We start from the raw sequence: 22,832 nt of genomic DNA on the forward strand, positions 1-22,832 counted from the left end.
TTCTTACTCCCTCCAACCGTGGTGGAGCTGAGGTGCCAACCCTCCATCTTTAAATATCTCTCCCTGCCCCCCCCACCCTTCAACCCGCCACCCCGGATCTCCCTTCCTCAAAGTTGGAACCCCTGCTTGCCACAACTACAAATTAGCATGGTTCAGACCATTGAGTTTCAGACGACCTTTCATTCCAGCCAAAGTACATTATCGGACATAAAAGTATAGACATGGTACTTGAGATTGAGACAATGGCTATGTTTGCACACGGCAGCTAATAGTTTAGCAGGATCTGGATTCTTCTAACTGTAGCTGCCTTGCGTTCATACAAGACAATCCCCGATCCAGACACCAAGAGGATGATGATTGAGTCACCGGCTAATAGGAAATTGGAAATACGTGCATGTGATTGGTTGATGATAAAAACGCGCTCAACTTGCTAACCGATAACGCTCGCTAACCATTAGTGTATCTCGATCCTGGTGACGGTTAGCGCTAACCGATCAGGCATCACGCACAGGTGCTAACGGTTAGCGCTAACGGTTACTTCCCGATCCATATACTAGGGCTCTCGTGTGAACCTGACCAACTATATGCGAATATAGTTGTCTCGGCTTAGACGAGCGTTACCATGACAAATATTCTTATTGCTACTTTACATGCAGCAGAACTTCAGAATCGGGTGCAAGATCACTGGCACTACCCAGTGCATACGAGAAGGTGCTAGTATTGGGTCACATGTAATGCTGTAGCTATTGGAACAGTCCCACACATTTTTTCTAATGGGTCCACAAAGAATGGGTCCACATTTTTAAAAATGGGTCAAGATTTCTCATATTTAGCTTAAAATGGGTCCAGATTTTCCATATTTTTGCATATAATGGGTCCACATTGTTTGAATTTACACGTAAAGTGGGTCCACCCTGATTGCATATTTTGAAATCATGGCTACGGCATTGGTCACATGGGAATATATATACCAGTACAATATTAAGCAGCAATGTACTGAACTATCGTATGGAATTATTGTTAAATTTTCATTTACGATTGGACCAAAATAACATCGGCATTTACTTGGCCGTTTTGGTCACAATCAGCGATCTTTTCCAACTGACTGTTACTACTATATTCTGTCATGATCAGGGGTGGCGCCAGCGGTAAGGGGTGGGGAGGACCCCCGGTCGGGGAGAGCTGTCCCTTCCCCCTCCCCAGTCGGGGAGAAGAACCACAATTCGTCGGGGAGAAAACAAATTTATATGTATTTTCTACATATTATTAGACCCAAAATCGATTAAATAGGCTAAGCCTTTAAAACCCCTAAATTGTCATATTTTTCTACCCATGGAACACTTCGAGAGATTTTGAGGGACGCCCGACCACGCCCACTTTTTTCGCCGGTGGAATCGCCTCCTCGGACAAGTCCTGGTGCCACCATTGGTCATGATCGCCGATTGTGATCGAAACGTCCATGTTATTTTGATTCAATCATAAATGAAACACCACATGAGAGGAACCAAATGATTTTTTCTAATGATATGGAAAAAATTATATGTGGTTGAGTGTGATTGCTAATTGAATCGTGATCTTCAAATTGGTTAGTGAGAAGGAGGTATGTGGTTCTAGACCAAATCAGTTCTTCAATAAAATAATGTAATTTCTGGTTGGTTACTGTCTCTTATACACATCTAGAATCAGCAGACTAAATACTGTATTAACATTTATTTGTATCTAGGTTTAGTCCACGCAGTCTGGTATAGTCTGTGGTTATAGTTTATTTATAGTTAGTCTTGAAAAAGTTGAGGTCAGGCATACGGTAATTTATATGGATCTAAAAAGCAGACTAAAGCTACATTATTATGCCAATATCCATCATGGTTTACTAGAGTCCCTGTGGAAAAAGAAAGCCCCGTCCCCTCCTCATTAATAATTTGCATCTTCTCCCATGAGAATATGGGTCCAAATTATAACATTAGTCACATGACAAGTGTCATTTCGTTATTTTATTTTTATTATTAGGCCTAGGCAATTATTATTAATAATAATAGTTTTATGATGATTATTCAAAAACCTCCATTTCTAGATGCTAAATAATAGGCCTAAAATAACGTAGGCTTATTATTTCCTTTAAGGTCCATTAAATCATTGAGATGAAGTATAACATAAATATTTTTTATACCATTAATAAAAACTAAAAGCAAGTTTACAATGTAAACATGTACGGGAAAATATTATGATTGTAACAGTTGCACAATGGCAAAATATTTGTTAGATATGTTATAAAAATTCTTATACTAATTAGTTTCAAAGCTAAAGTTTCATTGCCTTTTTGAGAAAGATATCATCCTACTTGAATCGAGACAATTATGTCATGTGGTTGGTGTCTTTGAACATCTGCATCCGTGCTTTGAAGCGTGCTCCAATGATGTGCTAAACAATGTAGTATTAGCCCGTCCTCTTGTTTTGGGGGTTTACATACCGTAATTGTAGATACTTGGCCTAAAACTGTATTTAAAAAAAACTATAGAAACTCGTTAAACTAAAATTATTGAGATATCCGGGATTAAATGTCATGGACAATTTTAAGAACATGATTTATTTTAAGTTCAATTACTCTGTCATTAACAGATTACATTTAATGTTACTTAGTTCATTTTGAACAATATGTGCTGGATTTTCTAACTCCAAGATTATTATAGGCCTATTAAACCATTTAGTTTTGACTCGTTTGTAAACGATTTTTATAATACTGTACAGAGAATAATTAATACCGTGACGAACACGCATAATCAAAATTATATTGTCGCATATTGTGGCATTGTCGAAATAAAGGATAGTAATTTACAACTGATACTGGTTCACGTTGTCAATTCTGCAATTTAATTTTATTTATTTATTTTTGCTATTTTATTTATTCCCTCGCCCTCACCAAATTATCTGTAACATGGATCATAGGCGGATTTAAGGGGGGCCTACCCCCTAAATTTGTCAAAATAAAAAAAAATTAAAAGAAAACGAAAATTCGACTAAAATTTTGAGTATAGGAGTGCCATTTCCGGCCATTTAAAGGTGCCATAATCATAAATTTTCTTACCTCAGCCCCAACCATGGTGGGGCTGAGGTAGTATAGACACTCCAACTGTGAAAGTCCCTCTCCGGGCCCCCACTATTTCAAATTCCTTGATCCGCCACTGTGGATTGATACCATTCAGTACCGTAACCACACTACTATTTCATAGCTTGTTAACTATGATTCTGGTACTGGTATAGGCTCAGTACGAATTTATATGTGAAATTTACATGTGAAAATGATGGTTTTTTTGCACTTGGTAACATTAGTCAAGAGGAAACTTTAAGACACTTTCTGTTTATCTGTTCTGCTCTTTCAAACATACGATTAGTTGGACAATCTTAAACATGCATTAGAGAATTATAATAATAGGCCTATCTGGAAATTCTCAAACTCAACTATCGACAATAAACTGCATTATGTTTTAGGATCAACAGTTATTCCTCTACCTGAAGTAGAGCAGATTTTTGATACATTTCGTAAACTTATACCAAGAGAGCTTGGAAAAAGAGATCAGAAATTAAACATGTTCAATCCTTATAGTAAATTAAGATCTGTATTGCTGAACATTGTGTAATTTTTTTGGCGGCCAGTGAAGACCCGGAAGCACCGCACCATGATTGGTTTTCAAGTGTGGAGCGAATAATTGTCTTTCCAGCGAGGAAAAGATTTCTGTTTTGTGCAATCGTACCAATCATGCACAAACAATACATGTAGGTACAGCAAGCACAAAATGTTATAACATCAGGAACGTTATGAATAGGCCTATTAGGGATAGAAAATAACGTAACGTTGCAGCGCGCATAGATTGCGACATTAGGGAGATTTCGCAACCAAAATACGAACGGTCATCATTTTAATTACAGTATTGTCATTTTGTGCCTAAAACGTTTAATTCTTGAAAATACAGGACTTGAATATGATCGTGATTCGTGTAAAAGGCATGGATGGTATACATTGTGACAGATGTGACACTATAGGGGATGGATTAACCATGGAGCTATAAATTATTTATAGCTCCATGGATTAACTAACATTTGATGACATAGCCATATTGGTTGTCGTTTCGTAAGCTTGCGAAACCTCCCTATGGATAGTAAGAAATTACGTTATAAACACGTATTATGGTTCTACAAACAACGTTATGATACCAAAACTATGAAATCAAATATAGGCTTATTTATTCAGTCAGTGTTTCGGAAACAAATACATAGATAACAATAACATATAGTAAAATCAATATTTATATAAGCGCCACCAAAACCAAAATTGAGATAAAATGAGCAGCGGTGCCAGAGTGGTGACTTTCAAGAAGTCTCTCCCACCCATAAACATTTAGTGATGAATATATTTTTTATCAATCAAAACATTTTTAATTCCAATTTTTTATTCTAAAAAAAAAAAAAAAAATCTTAATTCTTGTCAACATAATTCCTGGATCTGGATCCTACCAAAGTATTGATTAAGATTGGTGGCGCTATGCACTTCACGCTTGACAGACAGTGAGAGAGGAGAAAGCGTTTGTAAACAAACTGACGTGCATGCATGTGGTGGTGGGGCTGTGACTAAGGATGGCAAGTCAAACCAACGGGAATGTTACAGGAAAAACTGAGAGTTATGAAGCATGGAAAATAAGATCTATCAAGTTTGCGAAAGAGTGGACTCATGTGGTATGTTCTCTCATTTTCTAAATGCATCCTGACAACATGCCATTCATGACCAATTATACTACAGTACTACTCTAGGCTTAGCTACTAGGGCTAGGCTGGCCCAAGAATTAGATAGGGCTGTCCACTACAAAACACAAAGCAGGCTCGTTTGAGGAATGCTGGTGTGGCCTAGGCTAGTGAGGAGGCCTAGTATAGAGCCTAACCACCAGGAGTTGGGCAGAAAACTAGCTAGCCTCATCCCATCAGTAAAATAGGACATACAGGCTAGGCTAGTATTAAGGGCACATAGAAAAAAATTATTAGATTTTATCACTCTAAAAAATGCTGAGAGCGGGAGGTTTTTTTTGGTTTTTTTTGGAGGGGGAGGGGGTAGGATTATACCTGGGGAATCCTGTGTGCATGGACAGAACGAACATGACATCCTTTTTCGAAGTGGTACACACAGTGGCTACCACCAGATTAGCCGACTGAGCTGAGCTGCTCTCTCTTGTTTAGACAAATGCTGGTCTAGCTCTAGGTAAAGACAAAAGCCTAGGCACCTAGGGTATTCCCTTCCCTTTGATGTTCGATTAATGTCAGATTTTTTCACTGGAATATAGGCCTAGTTTTGGATAGGCCATTGAATCACAGAGCAGTTTTTTAAAAGCATCTGCCACTTCAAAAAACGGTGTCATGTTCGTTCTGTTCAATGTAGATATAGGAATCACCGGGTATACCCACCCACCCAAAAAAAAACCTCCCGCCCTCATCATTCTGTATGGAAAGGCCAGAACCAACTGTTACTGCAATATGGGGTAAGACAGTGTTCCATCTCAGACCTAGTAATACTGTATTACTGCAATATTGCTGAAATCATAAAAAGTTTATTATCTACAAAATAAGAAATTGCTTTGTTCATCGAACCTTAAAAAATTTTTTAAAGAATTATTGGTTGCACATTTTAACCAGACTGTAAAGTATTAAGGCCTTTGCAGGGAATATATCCTCCGTGCAAAATTTAGGCATATAAATCTGCTGTGCATTTTGGAAAATAATGCTTGATTTCTGCACAGATTTTGCCGAAAATTATTCTTTGATCTAGTAATCTATGACAAATTTATATATGCAATAGTTACAATTTTGCGCACCTACAGTATTTTCCTAGTGATTTACCACCCAAATCATAACATCTTTTAAATGCACTGGGGAGGGGTAAAGGCCTATGCTCTTTGTCCCTGCTGGTGACATTATTTTCTCTCTCTGTTATTATATCTGTGATCGTTTGAATTAGGCATCTAACTACATGAACACCTGTACCCAAACCCCAACACAGATTCTGCCCCTAGACCACACAGGGTGCCTCCATCAGCACCTATGCTCCCACTTCTGAGGCCCTGTTCAAATACCTTCAATAACAAATTGATGTTGGTCAATAATTGTTAATTTCATTTTTTACAACACCTTTGTAAAGTGACATTTATTTGGAATAATAACACATACAGAACCAGAAACAAAAAAGCAAGAGGCTGCGAAATTTGTGATTTTATTGTTTTTGTCATCGTTGCTTGAAGTGTGATAAAATTGTCAACAGAAAAGAAGAAGGAAGATAATTGTTCGGAGGTTATGGATCAATATAAATCATTGAATCGACATACTGTAGTGTATTATTTTCTGGTGTGTTTTTCTCACAGACAGATATTTTGGTTTTTACCTAGGTGCTGTGGCTTGCAACAAATCTTATCTTTTGGTTAGTTGTGTATTTCAGATATGAGAACGAGCCTGAATACCACTACATTCGATTACTAGCTGGGGTAAGAAACTATTTTTTATTTTGATTAAGTTTGTGTCAGGAAAGTATCATAGAAGTGATGTTTTGCCCTACCTGATGTGTTATTGTACCGAATACTCTGTAGGTTCTCAATTATTTGCAAGTGATTCAGGTGGAAATCGAATCCACGACCTCCAATTAACTAGCCTGGAGTCATAATTACTAGAGCACCGAGCTTCGCTAAGTGACTAGTATTGAATCTGACCCCCAAGTAGCAGTTGGTAGGCCTACTGCAAATGCTATTTTGATGTGAGTTTGCATCAGGAAAATATAAAAGTGATGTTTTGCCCTACCTGACGTGATTCGGTACGATATCATGTAAGGTACAGTAGGGCAAAACATCACTTCTGTAACTATTGTTATCAATCAATATTATCTAATGTACAGTATTAATACAGGTAGTTGTAGTGGCTCTAGCAGAGTGACATTTGGAATTTAGAATCCTGTTGTTGTCATTTTTTATAGACCTTGGCTCATTCTGGTATTGATACTGGTATGGGCATTTATAATGTGCCTCTTCCTTGCGGTTATAAAGCGCAGTTCCTTTCCCTGGTCACTGGGTCCACATGCTAAGTGTTGCTGCTGGTAATCAGTGCAGGAGCAGGCAACCCCACCAGGTACCCATTTATACTCCTGGGTGGAGAGAAGCAAGTGTCTTGCTCAGGACACAAGTGAAATGCACAGCGAGAGATTGAAACCCCGACCTCAAGGTTAGGAAAGCTGCGCCAAACCGCTTTATTCCCAGTCATTCCTCAACAATCCCCATAAAGAAGGGACTTCCACAAATACATAGGGGGTTTAGAAAGGAAATTTTATGATTTTGGTTCCTCTAAATGACTGAAATGGCATTTTCAGACCTAAATTTAATTATAATTTTCCTTTTATTTCTCCATTATTTAGGGGACAGGGGTCTGGTTAGCCACTCCCCCTCTTGAATCCATCACTGGCTTAAAAAGTAGTCTATTCAAACATTACACAAATATTTTAGAATCCTTGGTAAAATATGTTTCTCCTCCCCAAACCCCTAGTCAGCAAAAAATGTAAACCCTAGTTCTTTTGCCTTGTCATAGGGTCTCATGTAAAGTATGTACTCACTGCAAAAGAGAAATGTTCCCAATGTTTTTGCGAATCTGCATTAAGCTCAAACATAACTTTACTGTATGACAAAAGCAAGAATATTATTTTAAACTTTATTAAGGCCAAATAAAAAAAAAATACTAGTTTCTCATCTCCTCACGCATCCAGGAGTCGACTGTTCTATTATTTTTCGAGGGGTGTTCTCATGTATGAGAAAGAATAGGCAATTTGTCAGTTTATCCAGGTAAGTATCCACTCATAGACTACCAACATCACCATTGATTGGTGTATTTTCTCTGCCTCACCAAATTTAAAAAAAAAATTATTTTATTTTACAAAATGTACAAAAAACTTGCAACAATAAAATTCCTCTCTCGATCATTCATGGTTGGGGGATACACATGGTATGAATCATGTCCAGTGCTTCTTTTATTTGCTTTCGGTGTGTCTACTTGGTAAAACTGAGAAAGTAGTAACTGTTTCCCATCGACCATCTTGGATTTGCCATCTTGGAGTAAAAAAAAAAAAAAAAATCCCTCATTCTACTTTTTTCAAAATACAGGGTATTAGGACGAGAAACTACTTTTTTTTAAAACTTGGCCTAAATCAATGATACTTTATAACATTCTATTGGCAATCTTTGGCATTTGTGAATTAAAAAAAGTTTTTTACCTCCTAGAAATCGTTACCTTTTGCCAAAGCTTGTGCAGCCTGCCTTAATCTCAACAGCATGTTGATACTGTTTCCAGTTTGTAGGAATCTTATTTCATTCTTCAGAAGTTCAGTGGAAACCAAAGCAGTAAGTATTGATTTTTTATTGATAGCATCTTGTATTTCCAATAAACGGTGTATGTGTGATGTTTTTAAAGTAGACAGGAATTATAGATGCAGGATGTGTCACCATAACAAGCCACGCCCCCTAGGCTGAACACGTTGTATTTAGCAACTACCGTAGCAGTTTGATCTCAATTTTTGTTTTTAAATAATAACATAGAGGGCGCTTTATTTTGTGATTTTTACATGGAGGGTGCTATATTCAAATTTTGTTTTTTATTTTTATCTCACGCATTGCAAAGTTGGCAGGTATATACATTATAGGAACCAGATGAATTTCTTCAATCCATGATCTTTTCATTTATTTTTTCTTTCTCTACAGTGTTGTAAACGAAGTGTTCGTCGACTGCTGGACAAAAACCTAGTTTTTCATAAGACATTGGCTTACGTCATTATCCTCTTTACTCTCGGCCACATCAACGCACATTACTTTAACTTTGAAAACTTATTCAATTCCCGCGTACACCCAGAGACAGATATTCAGAAGACGCTAAGTTTTTTGCCTTATGAACAACCAGATACATGGGTTAATCCTGTACAGAACCCCTCTGAGGTAGGTGGATATCATAATGTTGCTAATGGAAACATGTGGCTAGTAGCATATATCTTAGGAGGAACATTGGGGGCCTACCCCTTCCTCACTTTAAAATTTGATGACCAAAAAAATTACATTCAGGTCGTTAAAATTCACTCATTTCCCTTTGCTAGCACCCTCAATATTCCATTCACTCCACCTTACCCCATAAAAACCCACTTTAATCCTATGTGTGTAGTGCATGTGGCATGACTGCATTTGGCTTCCTATGGAATGGTTGTGAGATTTGTGTCCAAGGGTGCTCACACTGCTATATCCATGTGTAGTCACTGTGTCCACCTTTTTTCCTCCTCTTATGAGTATGGATACCATATGTGGTTAGATATGAATGTTCTGTAGTAACAAATGTGTTTGTCTCTGTGCTGAATGCACTGTTAAGAGAGAGAGCAGGAATACTGTACATGAAAAATTTGGGCTTGATTGGTCTGTAACCATTAACAATCAGTAATAAATGACAAATGTTTGGTCAGCAGCTTTTCATTTGTTATTAAATGTTTAAAAATAGGTCTAATTTTAGGATTACTGTACTGCCATCACTCACCCCATGTAATATGTGGCAAAGTCAAGCCAAACCAGTCACTCCTTGTTAAAATAGATTTTTATGTATTTATACAGAGTTAAGAAGTAAAATGAGAGCTATAAAATGATAAAAGAATCATTTAAATCCGACATTTCTTTATGAAGTTACAGGAGTTTAAACAGACAGCGGATTAAAGAACAATATATGAGAATCAACCTTCAAAGTTAACAATTTCAAGCATTTCTCAGGTAGAAACCATCACCAAATCGTTATAAATATTTGTTTTAACATTGAAAATGGGGAAAATGACAACACAGCATGATGTATAAATGTATATAAAAGTTAGTTTAGTGCAATAGATCTCAAACATTTTGACATTCCAACAGGTTTTGGCCATTATCTCTGAAACATGATTTGCGACAAATGACTAGTTTGGCTTGTCTTTGCCACATATACAGAGCTATGCTGTGGAATTTATTGTTAGACTAAGGTGTGTGCTAAACCAGACTTAAATCAAGGAAGGGATGGGGTAAGGAAAGTGGAATGAGTCTGCCATGTTTTTTCAAGGAATAATATTTTTATATTTCCTCAAGAATGATAAACTACCATTTTGTTTGCTACAGTAAATCACAAATGTAGTCACAATTTGTGTGTGGTGTTGAAAAGGATTGTAATGTGCAACTGTTTTTGTTGTCGCTTGCTACATTTTGCAGACTACGTATGGTCTAGGCGTCATTCAACAGGTCATGCAGCGTGTGGCTGGCTGGACTGGCATCTTCATCACAATGGCTCTGTTGCTTATGTATACTTCCTCAACTGAATTCATTAGGTTTGTATTATCATTTTGTCAACATTGTAAAGTCCTGTTTACATAGGCACTTTACCTGAATGTATACTCAGATACCATAGTGCCTGTATTTTTTTTCGAATAAACACCCTAGGGCGTTCATTGTTGAGAAGGGCTTTTGAGGGGGTGTTTATTCGAGGAGGCATTTAATTTGTTTTTGTTACATTGGATAAAGTTTATACTCAAATAGAGAAAATGTAATTCTGCTGGAGTAGAACATTAATAGAAGGTGTTGAGAATAGTGTGACTTCCATTATTTTACATGAGACCCTAGATGGGGCGTTTATAAAAAAGGGGTGTTTGTTGATAGTGGGGCATTTCCTGAATAAAAAAAATCCCTGGTGGGGTTGACTGGGAAAGTTTTTATGGCTTATTGTGGTCCAAATTTTGCTATTAGAACAACAATATTAGGGATTGGCAATCAAATTAACTTTATTTGGATAGGCAAATTATAATTTTTTAAAGTTTTTGTTCCGATGACCAGGATTAGATGGACTCTGTAACTTAATCTACTACTATGAGGGTAAAATACGAGTAAGTTTAGTGTGCCCAGGGAAGAACCCTGTGTGTTCATTGACCAAGGAAATGTTGTTATTAATACAGTACCTAATTAATAATAATAAAGTATAGTAATATAATTTACTTTCAACAGTACAATGTAATTATTTTTCTTGTGTTGGTTTTTAGGCGTTATTATTTTGAGACATTTTGGTTCACACATCACCTCTTTATCATCTACTATGGTTTCCTAATTGCCCATGGAGCTGAGTAAGTATATAGAGATCATTTCAAAGATATTAGAAAAGTAATTATTCATTTCTCATTATATTATCAAGGATTTTAGTTAATGCCCAGCTCTGCGGTTTTTATATTCAATAATTAATATAATTAATAATATATATATCAGTATGTACACATCAAAATTAATTAGTGGAAAACTCTTACCACTGCAGTGGTGGATCAAATGTGGGGCTCAGCTGCCCCTCCCTCCAACTTTAACTGGATAAATAAAAAATTATATATAAACTTAAGTCTGAGAGTGCCATAATCATAAATTTTGAAAGACTATAGTGTACAGGTTGTAGAGAATAAATTTATTTTGATTACCAAAAATTAATTTGAAATGGTGTACCAGGTTGTAGTATGTAAAATATATTTGTTATGGTATGTGTGTCACTACGCTTGGTTTTGTTTGTTTGAACAAAAGATAGAGGAACAAAAAAAGGAAGTCTGATAGCTCCCCCAAAAACGAAACTATTAAACTACTGTACTATGATCACTTTTTTTCACAATACAATCACATCACTTAAATATTGATCTTCTTTTTATCTAAATAAGGATCTGATTTGTCATCCTAACCTTGAAACATTGCTTCCTTTATATTCAAATGGGAATTATTAAACAAAGTAAAAGGAAGTTTACCTGAATAGTTTTATAGTGAAGAGTAGCAAATTGAAAGGCAATTACATACCCAGAACTTCACAGAAAATGCTGAAGGAACTAAATATTGTGAACAATTTTTCCCCTGAAGTAGTAAAATATATTTATGTTTTCCAGCAGTGTAAAATGTTGATTTTACGGGGATTATACTGTAGTATAACAAACCATTCAGCTACTACAACACTTAAATATTAAGCCTCCATTTTCCTATAAGGATTTTTCCTTCTCATTGTTATTGTGAAACATATCTTATATTCAAATGGAAATTATTAAACCGCACTTAAAGGATGTTTAAATTTTACGCAAGAGTTAGCAATGGCAAATGTCAAGGATATTGCATACAGGGAATTTAAAAAATGGCAAAGGAACAAAACTGTTCAGTTAATTAAGGTACTGTATAAATATATTTATATCTTGCAGTGTAAAATAAATATGTTGATTTTACTGGGAATAACATATTCAATGTCATATGTTGATTATCTTAAAAGTTGCATGTGAGTTGTATGGGGCTGTATCCCTTTTGATCCTGGATTCTTTTTGCAGTGGAAACCCTTGATTCCTAGATTCCTTTAGTGTAACAATTTTTTAATGTGTTTTTAAGTTTACACCTTTCTGAACAATGTTTTGTATAACTTTCTGTAATTTTTACAAAAGAATGTTTCGAAACAAATGTTCCTTAAATAATAAGCTTTCACTTGATGTATAATTCATAATTTTTAAATTTTTTTCTAGGTGAAAAGCATGTGTAAAAAAAAAAAATTACTAACAATAAATAATAATAGAAAAATGCCTATAAATCATCGGCAAAAAATTGTGAAAAAATGAACAATTAGCCATATAATAATATCAAAATAATAGAAAAATTCACAATAGACATGGTTACTTGCCCAAAAATGCATAATTATTCATTATTGTACAATCTTTCCATTCCAATCTAGACCTAGACCCATACTCAACAACATCATCACCGCCGTCATCACTGCTAATCGCCTGCCCGTTGTTGTAGAGGCCTAGGCTAGTCTTTGAAAACAAAATGCCAAATCAAAAACAAGGAAAATAGGGGCACATAAAACCTGCAGTGTTTTTGGTTGTCGAAGTACTCAACAGAAGATAAGTGTCTGGAAAAACGAAATTAGGCTAGGCTGTTGGATCCCCCCTGCGTAAATTTGAGACATTGATAGCACTGTTTCAAAATAGATCAATAAAATGGTGTATAGTAAAGCTGTACTTACTTTTGAGGGTATTAATTGTACTTTCAGTGAAATTATACTGTAATTTGAGTTTCACTAATACCTTACTTTTGAGGGTATTAATTGTACTTTCAGTGAAATTATACTGTAATTTGAGTTTCACTAATACCTAGGATGAATGAGCTTTTGATGTAAGTTCGGTTTCACTTTAATACAGTTTCACTGTATATTTACAGTTTCACTTGTACAATGTTAATTTCAGTTTCACTACAAGTTCCATTGTAAGTTAATACAGTAATGTAATATAATACAGTAATAAATAGTAATCATAATAATATGGTAATATCTATTAATATCATACTTACTGTATATTTTCTTTGTTCTGTACTTTACTCACCTTCTATTACAAAACACATTTTTTTAAGGATGAAGATGAATTTGTTTTGCATATGTCTTGGCAACTCTAGGAAGCGCTATAAATTTGTTTTGGTTAGTGGGATAATTTGTGCATGCATTCTTTATGTGTGTATCCCCTCTTGGCATTGTGTCCAAACCGAATAGACCTTATTTCATTTCCTGCCGTTCTTCCGTGCTTCATCTTTGTGTATTGAGACATATTTTTGTATGCCTGCTGTAGATTTAACTATGTAATACCAATTCACATTGAAAAGACACAAATTCGTCTTCCCAGTCAGAATTTTGTCCTTTGTTTTTGTCATTTTTTTTCTTGTACTGTATCTTGATTTTTTCGTCTTGTCTGTATTCTGGCTGCACTTGCTTTGTTTTGGCTGGCCCATCACAAGATATTAATTTAAATCTGCCTTCTTCCTATTATCTGTATATGTATCTGATTAAAGCTACGTTCACATCAAGCCTGGAGTCTGGAGAAAACAATCGTGAAAAACAGGTTTAGTGGTAAAGAATAGGACCGTACACATTAAATTCGTACGATTTCCAATCCGGACTTTGGATCTGAAGCGATGGATCTAAGAGCCATTTGCATACTGAAATCGTTCTTTTTCTTTTTTTTCTTGGATCAATCAGCAACAAGCTTGGTTGGTTCGAATTAATCAAACGCATACATACTTAACCCGAACAACCGTGTTCTGTGCGCGATGTGAATGCAGTGTTCAAAAAACATAGCAACTCATGATTTTCTGTCTTGGCTTGATGTGAACGTAGCTTAATTCTAAGGAAGAAAATAAAAGTTTCAAATGAATACGAATATGAATATGTTTTTTTTTTTTTTGTCATTGATGTTTTTTTTTTGTCATTGAATAAAGATGACAATTTCCATCCAATGCAGTGACTACCATCTTTGTTTTGCATTTTCTTCTCGCCGTCTGTGACATTATAAATGCTGTTTTATCATTGCATACTGAAATCCTTCTTTTTCTTTTTTTTCTTGGATCAATCAGCAACAAGCTTGGTTGGTTCGAATTAATCAAACGCATACATACTTAACACGAACAACCGTGTTCCGTGCGCGATGTGAATGCAGTGTTCAAAAAACATAGCAACTCATGATTTTCTGTCTTGGTTTGATGTGAATGTAGCTTAATTCAAAGGAAGAAAATAAAAGTTTCAAATGAATACGAATATGAATATGTTTTTTTTTTTTGTCATTGATGTTTTTTTTTTTGTCATTGAATAAAGATGACAATTTCCATCCAATACAGTGACTACCATCTTTGTTTTGCATTTTCTTCTCGCCGTCTGTGACATTATAAATGCTGTTTTATCATTGCATACTGAAATCCTTCTTTTTCTTGGATCAATCAGCAACAAGCTTGGTTGGTTCGAATTAATCAAACGCATACATACTTAACACGAACAACCGTGTTCCGTGCGCGATGTGAATGCAGTGTTCAAAAAACATAGCAACTCATGATTTTCTGTCTTGGTTTGATGTGAATGTAGCTTAATTCAAAGGAAGAAAATAAAAGTTTCAAATGAATACGAATATGAATATGTTTTTTTTTTTTTGTCATTGATGTTTTTTTTTTTGTCATTGAATAAAGATGACAATTTCCATCCAATGCAGTGACTACCATCTTTGTTTTGCATTTTCTTCTCGCCGTCTGAAACATTATAAATGCTGTTTTATCATTGCAGAGGGATTGTACGCTATCAAACAAATGTTGAAGAGCACAACCCAAAGAAATGTGCAGATTATCCAGATAGTTGGTCAACAATGGATGACTGTAAAAATGCACCAATGTTTGCTGGTGGTGAACTGAAGGTAATGTAGGAATGCATCATTTCATTTCAGTGAGCAGAAATATTTTAAAATTGTTTTGAACAAGTGCCCATGACAGTTATAATACTAAATTATACTCTTTTGTTCTTTTGTTTGCATTTCTCTACAGAGTTGGAAATGGGTGATAGCACCATTGATTATTTACTTTTTGGAACGGGTTATCAGATTTTGTCGTAGCGTTCAAACTGTTACGATCACAGAAGTAAGTGAATTGCAATTCTGAAGCTCGGTATTAATATTAGTTCTTGTGCTACAAAATTGCTGGATTCTGATGATTTAGTGTTCAAGGCATTCATATCTTATTATTGAAAAGAGAAAATGTACAGTATTCATTTGACAAATCAAATCCAAATATTCTAATTAGGACATTAGAATTGGTAAATATATCTTGCATTCATATGAGAAGTTATATGATTAAGATATGTTCAGTTGATAATCATGTGACCTGTTGGTAGTTATCAAATTACTAACATACTTTTCATTTCTCCCAATAAGCCAATTCGTAGTTAGAAGTGTGCATGCTCGTATAAAGATCTGTCGACATATAAACACCATATGACCTTGGATATGAGCATCTGCAACTCAACCACGAATTGGCTTATTCAGTCGGGAGCCTCCCATATCAATCAATCAATATCATATTAATCTGCTGATCTCCCATGTTTGGTCAAACTCTCCAGAATTTTCAAAAATTATTCCGAAATACCTAACACAGGTAATTAGTTGCCTTTTTTGTTACCAATAATTGAGTACATATCATACATTTTTTTTTTTAAATTTTAGGTTATCCAGCATCCATCCAATGCTTTTGAGATTCGGATGAAGAAGTCCGGATTTGAGATGCTTCCTGGTCAGTACATATTCATAAAGTGTCCACAATTGTCAAATTTTGAATGGCATCCATTTACTCTAACATCCGTGAGTATCATGACAAAACAATTTTGATATTAACTTGCACATTTTGAAGTAACATAAAAATAAACAACTTGAGCATAGAAATTTTAATGTTTGATGTTTTTTTAGATTTCACGATTATTTTTAACCTTTAATTTTGATATATTTTACTGTCTTTTTCTGCAGTCTCCCAATGAGGATTTTTTTAGCGTTCACATCCGCACAGTTGGTGATTGGACGAATGGCCTCGCAGAAGCCTGTGGGGTTGGTGGAGATGATGTAATTACACCATCAAAACTACCTAGGTGTGAATGCTTAAATATTTTCAAATAGTCTGACAATTATTATTTTTGTATTCAGTATCATTTAAGTTAGGCCTTCTATACTAGTTGAAATGTATGTGAGAAAGCAGTGACATATGTGATAGGATGGATGAGGGGTCATGATGGGAAAGTTAGGTAGCACTAGCTGGGGAATGAGGTTATTCAACATCACATTTTAAGCAAGGGCTAAAACTTTTTTTTGGCGGCCTGTGCATCCCATGCTGTTCCTTTGATACACCAGGAAACACTTAAATTTCACTGTTCCCTGGATACACCAAAATGGAGGAAAGACATAATGTTTCTGATATCTGTATACTTGACTATGTTGTGTTTTTTTCTTATAGAGTCGCAGTTGATGGACCGTTTGGTACCGCAAGTATTGACATATTTAAGTACAAAGTTGGTGTATGTGTGGCAGCAGGTATTGGTGTTACACCCTTTGCATCTATCCTGAAGACTATTTGGTATATTCTACTTTATATTTAGCCTTCATTTTCTACAATATCTTGCAAACATAGTTTTATTATTTATATAATAAACTATGCTAAATTATTTGAAAAATATAATCCTATATTTGAATGGCTTATTTTGTTTTGTTAGTTTTATTTAAACTTTAAATATTGATAGTTCATTTCTTGCAAATACACAGATGCATAAATAATAAGTTTTTCTATATTCTTTGTATCCTTAAAATTGGTTAGTAATAAGTTTATTCCAAATCAATGAAAACTGAATTGTTTTGAATGTGTACATTATAGAAGATAATAATTTATATCCTCATTTAAAGAAAAAATATTATATATATTCCAATAGTTTGACCACAGACAGTAAGAATTTTTATTTTATCATGCACATATCAGATATCAGATTGAAAAGGTTAGAATGAGTAAAAATGACCTTCTAGATGATTTGATTATTAAATGTAATTATCATTTTAGGCATCGTTTGTTGAACAATTCTGAAGATATGAAACTTAGCAAAGTATATTTCTTCTGGATCTGTCCCGAAACAAATGCATTTGCTTGGTTCTCGGAATTACTGGAAGTGTTTGAACGCGATATGGTTGAGAAGGGATATGCAGACTTCCTTAATTACAACATTTACTTGACAAGGGGATTGAGTTTTAAAGAGGTTTGTGTAATTGTATAGAGCTATATATATATATATAATATAATTTTAAATTACTCATTTAACAAAATCATGTAAGTTATCAATTTTTTCAATTAGTTAAACATTTTTTAAAATTAATGATTAACAGACATTTCATTATAAACTCCAAGTGCTGCCAGAGATTAATGTGTTATGCGAAAAAATGTTTTCTAATTATAATTTGCAGCTGACAGCCTCAGAAATGAACAAAACTAGTACTTTAAATACCTTAAGTACAAATGTTTTGATAGTATATTTTAAACATGAAACTGTGATCACGCACGCATAACGAAAGTAAACTTATGCACTTTTCTTTATTGTACTGTAATTCGATTTCGTTTGTTTTCGTTTGTGTTGAGTAAAGTTTTCACAAAGAACTTTTCTGAAGAGATTATGCGACCCATCAATTTTTCAAACAGTGGGTCGCAACCCATAGGTTGCAGAACGGTGGTTTAGAGTGGGGGAGAGGTGTAGAAGGTTGGGGTTGGTTTCTTTTAAATTTAGAATTTTTGTTGATATTATTATTATTATTAATATTATTTCAATTCGATTTAATTCACTTTTATTTCCATGTTGAACAAGATAAAAATGTATACAAAACACCGTAAATATTAAAAAGAGGGCCATTGCAGAAGGCTAAGCTTTTTGAGCGCAATGCCCTTTAAATACAATACAGTATGAACATAAAAGTTAAGAAAGGGAAAATTCAGAATTTATTCAGGCAAAAAAGTACAATATACAAAATATAATATATATATATTATATATATATATAATTATATATATATATATATATATATATATATGTAGTGATGATGATGATGATAATAATAATAATAATAATAATAATAATAATAATATTAATAATGACATCTTATAAGGTGAATGTATCCATCTGAGAGAGCTTGAAAGAGCAGCAGCCTTTTCTGCATCGTCATGTATTTTTTTATTGTTAGTATTTTTTTTTTACAAAAATCACATTGAAGTTTAAATATGTAATTGAAAAACATCTATATTATCTGTCTCTCAATTTTTCCTAATGCTCTGATGCCGATGTCATGAAGTTTTCAAAATGACCTTTTTTTAAGTGAAATAAATTTATTTAAACATACTGTATATATAGACCAAGACTGTTAGAGCCACCTTTTATTAAAAAATGTTAAGTAAAATACATATTAAAGGAAATTAATGTTTCTGTTTCAGACTAAAAACATATATTTGTCAGAGAATGAAAATACAGATCCCATTACTGGACTGAGGCAGAAGACCCATTATGGCCGACCAAAATGGCCTACGATATTTTCCGAGATTGCCAATGAAAACCAAGGGTGAGTGTTTTCAGTTGTATGAGTAATATATTAATATAAATTTTAAATTTAAATACTGTATATAAATTTTTAACTTTAAAGTAGAGGAATTTGTGAGTGTGAAAAAAAAAGTTTCCAAAACTGGGATTCAAAGCCGGGACTTTCCCAGGTTGGTGTCCCAGTCGAGGCAAAGTTCCTTTTTTCATTCTGATCAGATTTCCCCTCTTCTGTTACGTTTAAATTATATTATTATTTACATTATGCGACATGTTGTTTCTGGGTTTATCCCGCTGTTTTATATATATATATATAATATATATATATATATATATATATATATATATATATATATCATTATTTATAAGCTTACACCCATTACTTGGCCTCTATTTTAAAAAGTTTACAAGGCTGAATATGATAGTAATAGCTGGAAGGTCTGAACAATGTAACTAGTCTTACTCCATTGTTTTGTTAGTACATAGTATTAATCAAATTTATTATTTTTTTTTCTCTCATTAGTATTGATGTCGGTGTCTTTTTCTGTGGTCCAAGCGGTTTGTCGGAAATCCTTTATAAAAATTGCAAACTGCATTCTGAAATTTCCAGAGATGGTTGCCGATTTTTTTATAACAAAGAAAACTTTTAATTTCTGTTAAGAGTATTTAGTAAAACATTCAGTGCCAAGGGTGACACCAGGATTTGCCCGACAGGGGCAACGAGAGGAAAGTGGGCGTGGTCGGGCATTGCTTAAAAATTTAGTGGTTTCAAATTCTTATTTTATCGACTTTAGAGTCTACTAATATGTAGAAAATACATACAGTGCACCTTCAATGCTGTAAATATACGTTGATAGAAAATTATAAACCATTACAGCACACATAAAAGAAGTGTAAACCATCACAAAGAAAGAAGTGTGTACTGATATACAGTTGTAGAAAACATTTATGATTGCAATATATATACATTTATTCCGTCAATCAAATATTTTTTTTTTACTTTGAAATCATGATAAATTCAAATATTTATATACAGTATATGAAATGTGTCTACAGTACTTAAATAGGTATTCAATTTTTTTAAGTTTACATTGAAACTGAGTCAATAGCAACACAGGTCTCGTTTGATCCAAATCTTTTCTTGTCTTGTCAGTAGTTTTTCTCATTAAGTAAATGATTGGAATGGTGTACTGTATCATATTGTTAATGCTTTCCTCTTCCATAAATAAGTTTAAAGGCTACCTTGAAACACACTGGCAAAACCCACAGCCTAAAAAAGAATGAACCCTACCAAAGTGGATATCTTAGAGGTGCTCACAAACCTTAACAGGTTTCCAATTTAGAGGTCAATGTAAATCAAGGAATATGATGATGATTACAATGACTACAAATTGTTCAATAATAATAATTTAAACAAGGTCATTCAATTTTATTTATTACTGTAGCTTTAAATTGAAGAACAAATAAAATAATTTTTTGTGCAATTTATTTTTAAAATATGTATTTAAATACGGTTTTTCTTTTCAATTTAAAACAGATTTTCTTATTGTTACATTACAATACTTTATTGTATTACATAGCTAACTGTGTTTAGTCACTTGTCTACTTCCGTCCCTTTAAAATGACCCTGCCTTACGCAATTCCATTTATTGCATTTTTTTTTTAAACATATTTATAGACAGTGACCCTTCCAAAGTATCCTAGAAGGTTGGCTAATATTCAGGGGACCTCTTAAGTAAATAAAACAACATCGAGTCGAATTAAAAGCTGCGCTCCCTTCCCCTCTCCCCAATTGGAAGTGCTTAACAAATTTCACCAGGGAGAAAAATATCCTATGTAATTTTTACAGGTAGGACTCAAACATAGATGCACAAGATTATGCTTCCGTTGAGGACATTTCCCCATCCCCTTCAGGGAATTCTTAGCACCACCACTGGTTATAGCGATTTATTTGCTTGAGCTGCACCAGACCTATCTGTTTTGTAATTTTAATTTGTTCAGTTCTTGCCTAAGTGACAAATTGTTGTTTGATCTGCAAGTCAAATTTTATCCAATGCCATTTTGTATTTGACTTTACTGTAGGCAAGTTTAACTGCAAATTAATTTATCTAAAAGCACACTAATTTCTTGGGTTGCAAAAAATATTCTGAATGCATCAAAGAAATGGCATATGTTATGTATTTTTGCAGCATTTTATATACTATACCAAAAATGTTTTTTCTTCTACTGTTTGATGCTTGTATTGTTTTATATACTATGTTTTTCTATTGTATGGTATGGACCAATTACGACTGAAAGATATTTATATGTACAGTATTCATATTTCTGTTGATTAAATAAATACCACCGATAACTTATTCAAATTTTTAGTGATAGCTTACAGACCCTATAGAGTTTGTGGTAATATAGTAAATTTTGCGACTTGAAAATTTCTAATAAGAAAGAATAAAAAGTTCTTATAATTCACATACATAGTACAGTATTTTGGAATTTTTCTTTTTGTCTCTGATCACATTAGGAGATAATACATAAACATACATAACCAGATAAAACAGTATAACTTTCCTTTTTGCAATGTTGGTTCTTATTTAATATCTATCCAATATGTTTTATTGCTGCGAAGTAGCCAATTCACATTCTTGACAGCAATTTGACCTCTGAAAGGTCATTGTTTGTCAAAAAACAAGGGCCTAAGACGACTGAAAAGCGGAGTTTTCTTCTTTCGTTCTGCCGGGTAAAATCAATTACTTTAGGCGACATTTGTAGACTAACCTACACGTACCAACTTCCGCATATCACGACGCTCGAGTATTACTATTCAGCGTTTTTACTATATTTCTAGGTTTACTATTTCTACGTTTAATCGGCCCATGTCCATGTCATGTGTTATTTACTAGCCTATTTCAGCGTGCTAATTATTACATTTAGGCGACGCTTGTTGTAGACTGGCATACACAGTACCAACACTCGTTTTTACTATGTTTCTACGTCAGCTCGAGACGCTTGAGTATTACTACTATTCAGCGTTTTTACTATAACCATGGGCGGTATAAATTTCAACTCGGCCCAAGTCTCGGCACAGTATTTTGAGGCCTACAGTATTTACGAAAACCCAGTTACAGTAAACTTATTTATGTCAACGTGCTAATTATTACATTTTAAAACAATAATTAAAAATGTATTATACTAGGGGGCTGCGAAACTGTGGCCAAGTTGACTTGGTGCCGAGTTGACTCAAATTCGATCATGCTTACGTTGTGTGGTGCGTTGGCAGTCAACTCGCCTCTACAAACTCGCCCCTAGAAAATTTGCCGCCTTGAAAACTCCCCATACTAAATCATCTCACCAAAAAAAAAAAAAAAATCCTACTCTAGGCCTAGACTAGCTAGGATGGTATAGGCCTAGCCTTGAAGGGACGAAGGTCCCAATGAAAAACGTCGCTCCTTGATAGCTAACATTGTCTATTTAACATCACAATAATTCATTATTAGACCTATAGTTGTTTCTTGAATTGTACTCCACAAATCGCAGCCGATACATCGCACAACTCGTTAACGTCTCGTGACTCGCTGGCTCGCACTTTGGTAACACTCTTTGGCAGTCAACTCGCCCCTAGAAAACCCGCCCTTGGAAACTTGCCCCATAAAAAAATGTACACTTCCCAGACCATGCAGTCTTCAAAATAAAAATTGTAACCTTTGGTAATCAACTACATTTTCCACATACATAGAAATTTTTGAAACTTTATTAAAAAAAACCTAAACCATAATTCACCACTATAGACACTTTATTCTAATATAGACAATGGGTCGTGTCTCATATTATTTGTTATATTTTTATTATTCATTATTTTCACTTGACTCGCA

At 34.3% G+C, this 22,832-nt stretch overlaps 1 protein-coding gene across 2 annotated transcripts; it reads left to right on the plus strand.

Annotated features, from left to right (window-relative positions):
• The first annotated feature begins 4,563 nt into the window (after positions 1 to 4,563).
• LOC117112634 (cytochrome b-245 heavy chain-like) lies at positions 4,564 to 21,432 on the plus strand. Of its 2 annotated transcripts, XM_033255748.1 has the most exons (14): positions 4,565 to 4,728; positions 6,423 to 6,518; positions 8,292 to 8,411; positions 8,769 to 8,999; positions 10,275 to 10,390; positions 11,096 to 11,176; positions 15,154 to 15,280; positions 15,408 to 15,500; positions 16,082 to 16,216; positions 16,379 to 16,497; positions 16,860 to 16,979; positions 17,454 to 17,646; positions 18,867 to 18,991; positions 19,490 to 21,432. In XM_033255748.1, exons 1-14 carry the CDS (start codon positions 4,630 to 4,632, stop codon positions 19,614 to 19,616), a joined length of 1,782 nt encoding a protein of 593 aa, XP_033111639.1. In that variant the 5' UTR covers positions 4,565 to 4,629; the 3' UTR covers positions 19,617 to 21,432. The 2 variants fall into 2 exon arrangements, with proteins under 2 accessions (XP_033111646.1, XP_033111639.1); XM_033255755.1 differs by lacking the exon at positions 15,408 to 15,500 and having other exon boundaries at positions 4,564 to 4,728.
• The last annotated feature ends 1,400 nt before the right edge of the window (positions 21,433 to 22,832 follow it).

This window comes from Anneissia japonica, unplaced genomic scaffold (assembly GCF_011630105.1).
Source record: "Anneissia japonica isolate Jap-2015-1 unplaced genomic scaffold, ASM1163010v1 scaffold284795_len787576_cov167, whole genome shotgun sequence".
Classification (NCBI taxonomy): Eukaryota; Metazoa; Echinodermata; class Crinoidea; order Comatulida; family Comatulidae; genus Anneissia; species Anneissia japonica.

Coding starts and splice junctions, on each gene's coding strand:
- LOC117112634 (XM_033255748.1), top strand. CDS start 4,630: ATGGCAAGTCAAACCAACGGGAATGTTACAGGAAAAACTGAGAGTTAT. Junction 10,391..11,095: donor TCCTCAACTGAATTCATTAG/GTTTGTATTATC, acceptor GTTGGTTTTTAG/GCGTTATTATTTTGAGACAT. Junction 18,992..19,489: donor ATTGCCAATGAAAACCAAGG/GTGAGTGTTTTC, acceptor TTCTCTCATTAG/TATTGATGTCGGTGTCTTTT.